A 14,206-nucleotide genomic window follows, 5' to 3' on the forward strand; every position below is an offset into this window, starting at 1 on the left:
GGCAGATACTTGTGGGAGTGAAGAGAGATCTCTTGAAAACTGAGGCCCCAAGATGGACATCATATGTCGGAAATGTTCTGACAAACTCTGCGGGTAAGACTGATGCATGAGAGTGTCTTACATCTTCCACAGGAAGTGCCTAGCAGCACTATGTAGTTAGACTGATCCAATGTGAGTCAAGTTCATTTTCTTGTGGCTGATACCATATAATCGATTGAAGATATGGCCTATTGTGATCATATTTACATGGCCATGTCTGGTCGTGAAGGAACATGGCCACCTTGGTTGAAAAAATTGCTATTCAGTTCTTGATATTGGGATAGGGTATGGGATATTGATCCAAATATCCAGTCCATAATTCTGATACGTGTGACTGCAGCTGATGCTTGTTGCTGTTCCCCATCTCGATGTCCAGAAAATAAATGGTTCAAACCCTTGCATGTTTTTGTCCCCATTATATGACCATAATATGCATGTATTCAAGGGATGATAACCAGAGTAACTACACTTGTTGAGTGATTGTCAGAAGTAGTATTTTACTGCACCTCTGCACAAAAGCTTCTACGTGGTGCCAAAAAAAAAGAACTATTAGGAATCTAAATTACTTATGTTTACCAATTAAATTTTTGCAATGGTATAAGGATTACTCTCTCTATGTAGATGATTAAAATCATTTTTAAGGTGTAAACATCATAATAATTACTTGTTATTTAATGGGTTAACCAACAATGGACAACAATGAATTAATGCCAAATTTAAAACATAATATTATAATTTGTTTCTATGTTATGCAAATTTAGCACTGGAGTGCCTCAGATATGTTTGTTTAGTGTGTTGACTGACTGGACTACCACTCAACTCTACAAATCCATTACCCCATGCATTTCCATGTCTACAGTATAGAGTGGTCAATCTGAAATCCATAACATGCATACTATTTCTGGTGACAACTGCCTCATCATAATCCATCCAGGATATACAACTGCACTGACTGCAGGTGAGACTTCACATTCTGTGGAACCCTAGTTGTTTATTACTGTAGTTTGGAGTGGGTGTTGGAATCAAGTTTAGTGGTTTTGTCAAAAAAATACATCTTCATGGGTATTTAAGTTCATGGATTTGCCTTTCAAAATTTGCTTATTTATAGGTATTTCGCTTCATAGATAACCTCTGTAAATACCCAAATTACAGAATACAAAAAAATATAACACAAGTAATGGTTGGATACTTGAAGGGTTAAAATAAAACTACCACTAGTATCATCACAAATCAAACACCCGTCAAATCAATCCCTTACATTGTAGGTTTTTTTCTTCAGTGCTCAATACCAAAGGGAGCAAACACAGCCAACAACACTAAGTAGTTGTTGAAGATGACCTTGAACTTAAACCACTGTTCATAATGTTCCACCATCAACATGTCCCCTCAATCATAGTGTTAAGAGTAATAACATTAAAGCTAGATCCTCAAAAAGGTAGGTTGGTCATCGCAGTTTGTTTGTTTAACCCTTTGGTTTGCCTCCATAATCAGGTCTTTGTCGTAGCCTCGGTAAATTAGATGTTTAGATAGCTCTTCAGACCTTTTCAGGAATGTTTCATTGTCTGAGCGAATTCTGTGTATCCTCAGTGCCTGGCTATACAGGATGTTCCTAATGCAGTGTTTTGGATGACAGCTGCTTGGGAGTGGATACTGGTGTTTGTAGGTTGGTTTCAAGTAGATGTCTGTATGGAGTTTGTTTTCGACCAGTCTGGTTGTTGTGTCCAGGAAGACATGGTTTGAGCTGGAGACTTATGCCATGAATTTTATTAAGGGATGGAAGTTGTTTGCCTTTGATATGAAATCATCCAGACTTTCTCGTCCATGTTGCCACTTCATTTCTATATCATCGATAAAGCATACCCACTGGAATGGTTTAAGTTCAATCGGTGCTAAAAGTTGACACTCCAGTTTTCCCATAAAAATATTAGCATAAGAAGGAGCCATTTTTGTACCCGTTGCAGTTCCATAAATTTGGAGGTAGATTTCTTCATTAAATTCAAAGTTATTAGGTTTTAGGACAAGCTGCAGGAGTTGGACAAGGAAGTGCGTGGGTAGAAAGTCTACAGTTATAGTTTCCCATGCTTCTCTACATGCCAATGACCTACTAAAATATGTAAAGAAGGAAAAGGCTCATAGGATACCATTTATCCAGACCTACTATCCAGACAACCCCAAAGTAGGTAAAATCATCGGGAAGCACTGGCCCATCGTGGAATCATCGGATGCATTGAAGTTAATCCTCCCTAACAAACCTGTAGTAGCCAACCAAAGACCAAAAAACCTAAGGACATCCTAGCCAGGGTGATGCTAACATCAATCACTAATCAAGACCACCCTAGTCAACCTGGCCCCTGTGGCGACAAAAGGTGCAAAACCTGCCAACATATGATAGAGACCAGGACATTTTCTAGCACAGTGACTAGAGAAAAACTAAACATACATGGTCCAAACAAAACAAGCAAAACAGAGAATGTCATTTATCTCATCACATGTAAGATCTGTAGCCTTTAGTATGTCGGAGAAACTAAAAAGCTACACAAAAGGATCAATCTTCATAGATCTGACTGGATGACAAAGAAGTTGTACAGAAGCCCGGTCGCAGAACACTTCTCCTCCCCTGGCCACACTTTCAGTGACACAACACTTACTGCAGTTGCTCACAACCCCAACTGGAGTGCCCAAACCAGGAATGAAAAGGAATCTTACTGTATACGCCACCTTAGAACACTGAAACCAAGTGGTTTAAACCAAGAAAGCTATTAAAAGACAACCATGCACAAATAAAATTATCTTTTGCAGCCAACACATTTTCTTTTAAATAATTCTCCAAATTTGCTTAATAGCCTATGACTAATATAACAATGAAATATCTGGGATATAATCTGCACTTACATAAATTTACATAAAATAACAGATGTCATTATGGTTCATTGATTTCTAGGTCAATACAAATATTTTCCAGTATTAGCAACAAGCTGAAATAAACTAGTTGAAATATAAAAAAGTTAAAAGGTTTAATTCCTGCAGAAACAGCCATGTAAAGTTTTGCAAACATAACTGTTTTTTCTGTTTTATTTGCTTGTCTTGTCTATGTTTTGTATTTGCCTTTGAAAAATACTCATTAAAAAGTCGAAAGCTCTCACACTAGTTAGATACTAGTTTCACACTGTTCATTGTCAGTTTATTGCATTTATCTTAATCAATCCCTGACAAACATATCCCTTTCTGGATCCAGTGCAACTGAAAGGATTATTACTCACCATATGATTTGTATTCTTTATATATATATATATTGCATATATGAACAGTTTTAATCAGTACTTGTGATTCAATAGTTTTAATATATTACAGTCTTGTTCTTCAGTTAGATGAAAATTGAATGAACAAATGAGATGTGATTTCAGAAGTAATTAATTTTCAAAAGGACTCCTTCCTCTAATTAAAAGTATAAATGCTTGCATTTATCTATGCTTTACATAGATTATTCATTCAGATGGATTATGCCTGTGTGTAAATCTTAAGTCAGAGAGAATTCTATACAAAAAAGTATGTGCAAATTTTCAATGCAAGTATTTTCAACAGCAATTTCACCAGCATGAAGGATTGATGTAACTATAAATTAAAGAAATAAATTAAATCTATATATTCCAGGCATTTCATTATTCTTTAATTTTCAATTTAAATCCTAATTAATTAAAATACTTTATGCTCTTTTTACTGTTTCTCCTTACTAATCTAACACAAATATTTCAAGCAATGAGTGGAACCAGCAGGTACCAGATATTTCACATACATTTTTCTGAATCAAAAGAAATGCTTTACAAGTTGTTGTTTTTTAAAAGGCCAAAATAAAACAAGCATGTAGAAGACATGATTTTATAACAATAATAATCAAATAACACAACTCTGTTGATCGACTGGAATGTATCAATAAAATACAGGGGGAGGGCTGCATCACATTACACACTTACCTGGCTACAGCGATATGCCAGTTTATCCGGCTGTTGACAAGTTTAACAAGACCATTTGGAAGAGAGCATGGAATAGCTGTACTGTAAAATCAAGAACAGATTTTAATAAATTCAAACATAATCTTTTTTTAAATTAATGGATGTGAAAATGTGAAGCATTTATATAAAACAAGTTCAAAGTACACTTTACAAGTAAATAAATAAATACATAAATTAAAAAACTGGGATATAATAATTGTTGGGACTCCATTATTATTTAGACTTGATATTGGCAAAGAAAGAAAACAACATTTGGAAAATATACAACCATTTTAGTTTCAGTTTTAATTGTTTTTAATCAGAAAGTCAAAAAAAAATTGGTTTTTTTTTATCCACAGTTCAAGGAATTATAACACAACATACTAAATATTTGTAGAACTTTGCCTCCAGGTGCCCAATTAAATTGACATTCTTGAATTGGTTGATATGGTGTATTATTTACAATGTGATACACAAGAAACTGTGTGCCTTATATGAAACATGACACTATTCTCATATGAAAATAGCAATATCATTATTTGCAAACTGAAGAGATTAGCAAAAACCAATCTATTTAACTGATTACTGCAGTTTTAACTAAACCTACCTATTTGTCCAACCTGTCCACCCTAAGATCCGTAAAAATGTCCAGACAGCTCCTACAGAAACAAAAAACAAACCAATCTAAAACATTTTGCAACCTGAGCTACAAACATTCCTTTACATGGCAGCTTAAAGGCAAGTAAAATATTTTACAGAGAAAATATATTATTCTGAAAAGTGCTGAAAAAACCTCTTGATTTTACTATTTGAATATTCACAGCCTGTATTTGATTCATATTCAATATCTGTTGTAATGTCTTCATGAAATATTTACCATCATCACAGCTGCCTTGAGTTGAATCCAAAGTCAGAATTTCAGAATTTTTTTTACACAACTTTGTCCCCTGTCATGTATATCTAATTTGTATTGTTTGTTAGGTTTTTAATGTATCATATGGATAATAGTATTTTGGACTTAACCTAATCCAAAATCAAGTTATTTTGTACCGGACTTGAATCTCTGATTTTGGTTTTGCAAACATCATGTTTATCTCAATATGAGTCCAGAACATTTGAAATTCCCAATGAAATACCTGGTCTAACTGTTGTTTAACACATTTTATGTTACATATTTAGTAACAGACCTTCTAATTATAACTAAGATTGTATCTTGTAAACATATGGAACCTTCTAGAATGAAATTTTACATTAGGTAATAACTTTTTAATTATAAAAATACTAATTGTAACCTAAGGTCAAGTTGAAGACTATATAATCTTGTTTATCTAGAAATTATTCATTCATGCTGTAAGATCTGAGCAGAACCAGTTGTATAACATTGTTATGTACATTTGGATTATTGTTGTGTCCAGTATTTCATCTGAGCTGGAATTTATTTATTCAAATTATTTAATTCAAGTTATTCTTCACTGGAAATACAAAGTGATCAAAAATAACATTCTTAGAAATACAGACTTGCATTTACAGTGAAAGTCAAACAAGATTTTATATTCTTGGATTGTATTATTGTGATTCAACAAAAGACTGTTGTAGAGTTGTAATATCCCTCTGACTTGTATATGAACTTGTCTCATCTTCCAAGTTGCTTAAGAACTAAGCAACATAACCTGCCATCTCACTTCTGTCTGCATGGGTTCGAGTCTCGGATTCAGCCAATGTGGATATGTGAAAAAGCTTGCCAGCTTCTCGTGGGTCGGTGTTTCTTTCCGGGGATTTTCTGGGTTCTTCCTCCACCATTACAACAACAACAACAACATAACCTGTGTATGATAAAAACTTAGTGGAGGGCGTTTAAAAATAATACACAGAAAGATATTTCTTTTGATTAAATATTTACCCATTCACTTCAATGGATGCCATCATTGCTGTATCTACATAATTACAGGGTTCTCCATATGATTTTTAAGGTTGGAGTCCAGGTCTCCTTCCTTAAAAAATAGTTGCAATCCCAACCCTAAAAATAAAATCTGAGTCCTATTTTCATTTGCAATAATACAAGACAATACGCTTGTATTATTTATTGTGTCATTAATATAAATGTCAACAGATCAACACTAATTGAGAAATATTTTGAGCATTACAAAAGAATGAAAATCTAACATTACCCCCAGGTACTTTTAAAAAAAATATATCCCTGCTGGGTGAGGTCCTCTGAACCCCCTGCCTACTTTGGCAACTCACCCCCCCAACTTTAGATCTAATCGAAGGCCCTGTATATAATAAGGTAAGGTTGGCAACAAATTTTCTGTGTGAGTGGGGTGCATAATAAAAATCCATAACTGTTTCTATCCCATTCAAAATAATTTTAAAAATCTTACCTTGCCTAAATAAATTGTTGCTAATCATCTGTCTGCTATAGTAGTATAGACTATAAGGGTGGCAGTTCCAAAGTAATCCATAAGATATCACTGTTGAAATAACTAAAGCTGTACCAATTAATCGGCTATACTCATAATCGGGCCAATTATTGGAACAATCGGTATAACTGGTATTGGCAGAAATAATCGGTGCCAATGTAAACAAATTTCCAAAATATAAATGTAATCATAACATTCATCTTGACAAGACCTGAATTTTAGATCAGAATTAAATAGTGGAAATTAAGGAATAAACACTTGATTTGGGGGTTAATTGAAAGACAGTATATTCTTAAAAGTAAATACTTTTTAACACACTTGCTGTAAACTACCTCTGATTGTCTGCTCACAACAAATTATCAGTACCATGCATGCAATGATCCGAATCACAGCAGCCAACCAGCCAATGAGGACTCCTGTGGCTGCTGAACTTCCAGCATACACATTACAGGGATGGTCCTGGCTTTTAAAAATGTTGTCGCTAAAAAAACTCACCAATCTCAATATTTTGATGCCAATTTTCAAAAAATGTTGCCAAATAAGTAGTGAATATTTTTCCAAGACTATTAATGTAATAGCCAAAGAAAATTTAAAAAGATGGGATAGTTATTACTTTATTGACAACAAGCAATACAGCCATAATAATACAAAATAAATCATTACATGACTCTTTTGCACTACTTCCATGGTCTTTGCATTGCGCATCACCGTTAGTGCACAGGTCTAACTGTTGTCACCTGAAATAAATGCATTATCAAATGTAAAATATCTACTTTCCTATAGTCTCTCTATTTTGAATAGAAACATCAGGCATTAAGCAAATCTATATTATGTATACTTGTATTATTTTCCAAATAATAGTTTTGTAAGAAACTTTATTTAGATAATGTCATGTTTACCCCGACCCAGAGTAGCCCAGTTTGAAACATGTATAATCAAGGTAATTCTGACGGGTCATTGTTTGATGTCGAACATTGCCGAAGGCTAGCACTAATCCGTTACGTAAGATTGTTGTGGCTAGAATAGAAAACCGGACATCGGAGTTGCGAGGCGCCTGATAGCCGATTATCACCTAGGTGTCGAAATGTTCCCAGATTGAAAGAAATTGCCTGAAGAAGTGGGAGTGTCCTAACTTCTTTCCCCTGCAAACAGACAGACAGGTTGAACTGGCCGCTAAGACGATTGGACAGGGGCACAGCGCCACCCAATCAGAATCGAGATGGGGGGAGACCTTGATTTGGGTAGAATGATATCCCTGCGTTTTCCGGCAAAAGTTAGTTCGCTGAGAGAAATTACCCAGAGAAGAGGTTAGCGTAACTCCGAATAGCCATTCGTTATTGGCGGGAAAATCTTAGAGCGGAAAGGTATAAGTACAGAAAGCTTCAAAAGGTCAGTACAGTAAAACCTGTCTTGAGAGACCTCTGCTATGAGAGACCACCTGTTTTGAGAGACCAAGATCTCCATGCGCAGCTTTATTGATTATATAGTGTTATTACCTGTTATGAGAGACCACCTGTCTTGAGAGACCAATATTTTTGGCAGAAGAGGTGGTCTTTCAAGACAGGTTCTACTGTAGATATTTGTTCGGTCTTTGTGGAATGCGACTGCATTTTAATTGTAGGTCGTATGTATACTTTATTAGTACTTGAATCGTAGTACGAAGAATTACTTTGTTTTGTTAATATGTTTGCATATTTTGAAGAAATGAGTTGATATTTGTAAAGAATTATATAGCTTGCCAGCCTTCGTAAGAGTTAATATTGTAATTTACTATGTGGGTATTTTATAGTAGACTAACACATATGTTCATATGATTATAGATTTTGCCATTGTTGAATATTTGTAATGTACAGACATGCGTCTGATTTTGTCAGATTGTAGTACGATGAGATTAAATATATATGTGTATATACTGACGTGACGCAATGTATTGATGTCTGTATAACAATTCGCTGATACTGTGTTATTACGCCATTGTTTACCCTGCAAGAAGTGTGTGGGAATTTCGATGTGTATGCATGCGTGGCCGAAAAAGTGACAGCTATCTGATGGTTAATTGTCGTTATAGTGTGAGGTGAGGTTCGATAAAACATTTGTTAACGCCTTGTGGTTTTTCACAGGAAGCTTTGAGGGACAGACCAGTTAAAGTTTGGTCCCGTTGTCTCGGATAGAGAGACGGAGGAAAGGAGGGAAGAAGAGGGAGAAGTTGAAGTCTGGGAGCGGAATTGGAGGAGGAGATAATAAAAGGAGGAGAAAGGAGAAGCTGAAGTCTGGAGCGAAGCTGGAGGAGATAGTAGAGAGGAAACAGAGACAAAGAAGGAGTTAGAGGAACGGAAGGAAGGAAGGAATCAGCGGGAAGAAATAGATGAGTAGATGCAAGGACAGGGGGAAAATCGAACTCACACTGTAAATCACGGGATGAATTAGGCTGTCACTTGGTCGAGGGAAAGACGAGTGATTGGAAGTTATCGTTTTTAAATTATCACATTTATTAAATTGTTATTGATTGAATTTCATCTTAGTGTTCTCTATAATTTAACCGTCGGCATTGCTGACTGGGGGCTCAGAGCTGTAAATCTACATCATCACTAATTTAACTTTCTAACCTAACGAGCCAGGGTGGAACTTTCAATTTAATTTAATTAAATTATATTGGGAGAACCCCACCCCAATATGACAGAACGTCACAGTGGGCGCTTCGTCCGGGATTTGAATTAGACATAAATATTATTTTACGATCTAAAAGTTTATTTGTTAGGAAGTATTAGTGAACAGTGTGAGATATTTTCCATCCTATGTATTTTGAATTTTTATGATTTTCTCATCTTGTGTTTGTTATATTTGATATTTGCATGTTTGGTAGATCTTTAATTACTTGCAGTAATTGTGAAGCAAATATCGAGCAAATATCTTACCTGAACGAAATTAGTTGTTGTCGACAGGTAAGTATTTGGCTGGGAACTTGTAATATCTGTCCATTGTTAGTAAGGTCGAGACAAGGTATCACATCCTATTAGTTTAACAATATGGCTACAGAAAGGCAAATGATCAAGGAGTACCGTGCCATGGGTTCGGAAGATCTCGGCTACGAGGGAGATCGCCTGGCAGCATTTATTGAAGAAAGAATCAAGGAATGGAAGGCAGAAAAAGCAGCGGAGAAGGAGCTGGCCAAGATAGCAGCGGACCGAGAGCTGGCCAAGATAGCAGCGGACAGAGAGCTGGAGCTGGCCAAGATATCCGCGGACAGAGAAACCCAGAAAGAGCTGGAGCTGGCCCGGATAGCCGCCGAAAGAGAAACACAGAAAGAGTTGGAGCTGGCCAGGATATCAGCGGCCACAAAAGAACGAGAGCTTGCTCACACTCTCGAAATGGAGAAGGTCAGGTTAGCCACTAGGGACATAGATCGGGACGACGCTAGCACAAGTTCTGGAGGGACCGGACGACCTTTCATCGACCACCGAATGGTCCAGATAAGTATGCCGCGGTTCAGCAATAAGGAGGAATCTATCGACGATTTTCTTGTTCAGTTTGAGAAACTCGCTCACGCTCATAAAATTCCTGAACAACATTGGGCGATTAATATCTCAGCTTTTTTGCAAGGTGCAGCTCGTGAAGTCTACCATGGCTTAGCTGCAGACGATGCTGACGACTACAATGCGCTCAAAAAGGCCCTTCTCTGCCATTATCGGCTGACCGCCGAAACATATCGCAAACTCTTTCGGGACTCGGCGAAAAAGGCAACGGAGACCCACTCTCAATTCCACACCCGTGTTTGAGGGTTATTTGAGAAGTGGATGAAGATGGCCGAAGTCGAACGATCGTACGACGGGCTACGCGAGGTTATACTCAAGGAACATGTCCTGAGTACTTACCGTCGCGAGTTGACAGTCTTTCTAGCAGAGAGAGAGCACCGGACGCTTGAAGAGATCGCTAGCATGGCGGAGCGATACGAGCAGGCACACTCGAAAAGTGGAGGTTCCGGGGGTGCGGACCGACCCCGACCCACTGAGTCACGCCGTGTGGCTGAGGTAGAGCTGGCTGTCCGTAACCGTCAGGGCAACGGGAGGGTCGGAAGGGGATCTACAGGTAAGGATGCCAACCATAGACCTGGACAGGCCTCACCCACAAAAGCGGGACTTGCAGGTCGGCGAGGGCCGCCGACGTGTTACAACTGCAAGCGCCCAGGGCATATTGCCAGGGACTGTCCCAAGGGCAGGCAGACCCAGGTGAATGCCGTCGCTAGGAAGGAGCGCGAGCCAGAGGCAAGCTGTAACCCAGCCAACCTCGCGTCTGCTACTGTCAACGGAGAAGGTGCCACCATCTTGTATGACACGGGGTGTAGCGTCCCAGCCCTTGTCGACAAGAAGTACGTTAAGCCCGAGGATTACACAGGGGAGGTAATCGAAGTTCAGTACGCGAACAGCGCGCGTGACTCATTGCCAGTGGCTGTCATTGACCTCGATTCACCGTACGTGAAGGGGAAAATTGAAGCTGCATGCTTGGATGGTTTGTCGCATGACGTCATACTAGGATGTCGTTATGTGTTGCCACAACCGAACCCCGAAACCTGCACACCGATGCTGGTGAGTGCTGTGGAAACCAGGTCCAAGAGTCGACAGACGAAAGCGAAGCCGATGGAAGTTACATCGACACCGGTGAGTAACGTTCTTCCGGCCGAGCTGAGGAAGCTGCAACAGGAAGATGCAACTCTGGCGCAGTTGCACCAACATGCTGCAGCAGGGACGGAGAGAGAAACTCCGAATGGCGGGGTGAAGTTCGCATACAAGAAGGGGATCTTGTATCGCTACGCCAGGAATGGTAACGAACACTTTAAGCAAGTCGTCGTACCAAAAGAGAAGCGAGGGGAAGTGTTGAAACTCGCGCACGAGAGTCTCATGGGTGGACACATGGGAATTGCCAAGATGCGTGACCGTCTTGTCAAAGGATTTTACTGGCCAGGGGTCCAGGGAGACGTCAAACGGTTCTGTCTCTCCTGTGACAAGTGTCAGAGAATGGCACCGGAAACGGATCATCGACCCGTCCCCTTGGGGAGTACACCCCTTATCGATGAACCGTTTAGACGCGTCGCGATGAACTTGATCGGACCAATAAAACCCGCGTCGTCGCACGGAAATCGGTATATCTTAACGGTCGTAGATTACGCTACACACTATCCGGAGGCCATTGCGCTGCGTAATATTGATTCAGAAACCGTCGCGGAAGCGCTGTTTGGGATTTGGTCAAGAGTTGGAGTGCCCGACGGGATCCTGACCGACCAAGGGACACAATTCATGAGTCGCGTGATGACAGAGGTAAACCGACTGATGTCAATTAAGCACCTCACGACTACACCGTATCACCCTCAATGTAACGGACTGGTCGAACGGTTTAACGGGACCCTAAAGAACACGCTCAAGAAGCTGTGCGAAGGCCGCCCCAAGGATTGGGATTGTTATATTCCTGCCATGCTTTTCGCCTACCGGGAAGTACCTCAAGCGAGTTTAGGGTTCTCTCCCTTTGAACTCCTGTACGGGAGGACCGTACGCGGCCCAATCGCCATACTGAGACAACTGTGGACGGACGATCACGCTGTGGAGGAGGTACGCACCACCTACCAATACGTTGTGGACTTGCGCAACACACTGGAGGAAGTTTGTTCCCTCGCACAGGAGAACCTCAAGCGAGCGAAGGCGCGTCAGGCGAAGAATTACAACAAGCGCGCAAAACCACGCCAGTTTGAAGTAGGGGACAAGGTGTTGTTACTGCTGCCCAAAGAACACAACCAGTTGCAAGTTTCCTGGAGGGGTCCATACGTTGTCACCGAGAAGGTCGGAGGTCAAACATATCGGATACGGCTACCAACGAAGGAGAAATTGTACCATGCCAATCTCCTTAAGAGATACCGGGAAAGAGAGACCGTCAGCGATTTTGTTATCGCCACAATAGTCACCGAGGACGCCGAAGGCGATACGGAAGGTGCCAACACTGTTCCGAGCTGTCCGTTAACGAGGACTGAGACACCCTCGGACGTGGAGTGCGACCCCATGTTGACTGCGGTACAGCGGGAAGAGATTGATACGTTGCTGGCCGGGTATTCCGATGTGCTTACGGAAATACCCGGGAGAACGTCGCTTGTCGAGTTCAGGTTAAAGCTGGTGGATAACCGGCCAGTCCAGCGGAAACCCTACCCCTTGCCCCACGCAAAACGACAAGTCGTAAGGGAGGAGATCGAGCAGATGATTGCTCTGGGAGTGATCGAACCCGCCGACTCTCCGTACAGCTCTCCGGTAGTCCTAGTGCAGAAGAAGGACGGCACCCATCGGTTTTGTGTCGACTACCGGAAGCTAAATCAGGTGACAGAATTTCAAGTCGAAATGCTACCTGACCCGGAACATATTTTCGCTTCTGTCTCGAAAGCAAAATATTTCTCCAAGCTGGATTTGTCCAAGGGCTATTGGCAAATTCCGGTAAGGGAGGAGGATAGGGCAAAGCTAGCTTTTGCTACTCCCGACGGGACCTACCAATGGTTGGTCATGCCGTTCGGGGTACAGAACGCGCCCAGCGTCTTTACTAGGATGATGCGGAAGTTGTTGGAACCCTTGCGTGATAGGGGTGTCCACAACTTCATGGATGACCTCTTGTTAGCCACAGCGACGTGGGGTGAACACCTCACTCTGTTAGCTGACGTTTTGGAGCGGCTGCGTCAGGCGGGATTGACAGCTCGCCCTTCCAAATGTCACCTAGGGTTCCGGACATTGGACTATTTGGGACATACCCTGAGCCAAGGTACGCTGTCCCCAGAGAAGTCGAAGGTGGAGCAACTGAGAAACGCCGCACGGCCCACCACGGAAACTGAGGTGAGGTCATTTCTGGGATTGGCCGGGTATTACCGGAGGTATGTGGCCAATGTCAGCGCGATTGCGGGACCGTTGTCTGACCTAACCAAGAAACATGCCCCGACTAAGGTTATTTGGACAGATGCGTGTGAGCATGCTTTCCAAACGCTGAAGGATAGACTGACATCCAACACAGTTGTCCGTCTACCGGATCTGGCAAAAGACTTCGTTCTTCGCACCGACGCATGTGACACGGGACTGGGAGCAGTACTACTACAGGAATACGATGAGACGCTTTTTCCTGTCGCGTACGGCAGTCGGAAGTTGTCAGCTGCCGAGAAGAACTACTCCGTATCGGAGAGAGAATGCCTCGGAATTGTGTTCGGTATATCACGGTTTGAGCGGTACTTATACGGGCGGAAGTTCATCTTGGAGACCGACCACCAACCACTCGCATATCTCGCGCAGGCGAAATTGTCGAATGGACGATTGATGCGATGGTCGCTGTTCTTACAACAATACCAGATGCAGATCAGATACGTGAAAGGAACTGAGAACGTAGGCGCCGATTTCATGAGCAGGAGCGCTGGAATGGTATAGATCGCTGTATATATTCATGTTTGCACTCAGTGTGTAGTGTCGTGATAATTTTGTTCTTTATTTCGTGTATTAATGCCATTGCATTTGAAGTAATTTTGAGGGAATAAAATCCCGATTTTATTCTCAAGCGTGGGGGGGTGTCATGTTTACCCCGACCCAGAGTAGCCCAGTTTGAAACATGTATAATCAAGGTAATTCTGACGGGTCATTGTTTGATGTCGAACATTGCCGAAGGCTAGCACTAATCCGTTACGTAAGATTGTTGTGGCTAGAATAGAAAACCGGACATCGGAGTTGCGAGGCGCCCGATAGCCGATTATCA

The 14,206-nt window shown here is 41.0% G+C and overlaps 1 protein-coding gene across 3 annotated transcripts in view; it reads right to left on the reverse strand.

Annotated features, from left to right (window-relative positions):
• Positions 1-14,206, reverse strand: part of LOC149801591 (NBAS subunit of NRZ tethering complex-like) — a 249,282-nt gene that overhangs the window by 230,919 nt on the left and 4,157 nt on the right. For all 3 annotated transcript variants that reach the window (XM_089955839.1, XM_089955838.1, XM_089955840.1), the window contains exons 3-4: positions 4,636-4,687; positions 4,011-4,091 (exon numbers count right to left, since the gene is read on the reverse strand). In XM_089955839.1, coding sequence (XP_089811965.1) covers positions 4,011-4,091; positions 4,636-4,687 — 133 coding nt within the window. The remainder of the gene's footprint in view (positions 1-4,010; positions 4,092-4,635; positions 4,688-14,206) is intronic.

Source organism: Sinohyriopsis cumingii, chromosome 4, assembly GCF_028554795.1.
Source record: "Sinohyriopsis cumingii isolate HCF-2022 chromosome 4, ASM2855479v2, whole genome shotgun sequence".
NCBI classification, from domain to species: Eukaryota; Metazoa; Mollusca; class Bivalvia; order Unionida; family Unionidae; genus Sinohyriopsis; species Sinohyriopsis cumingii.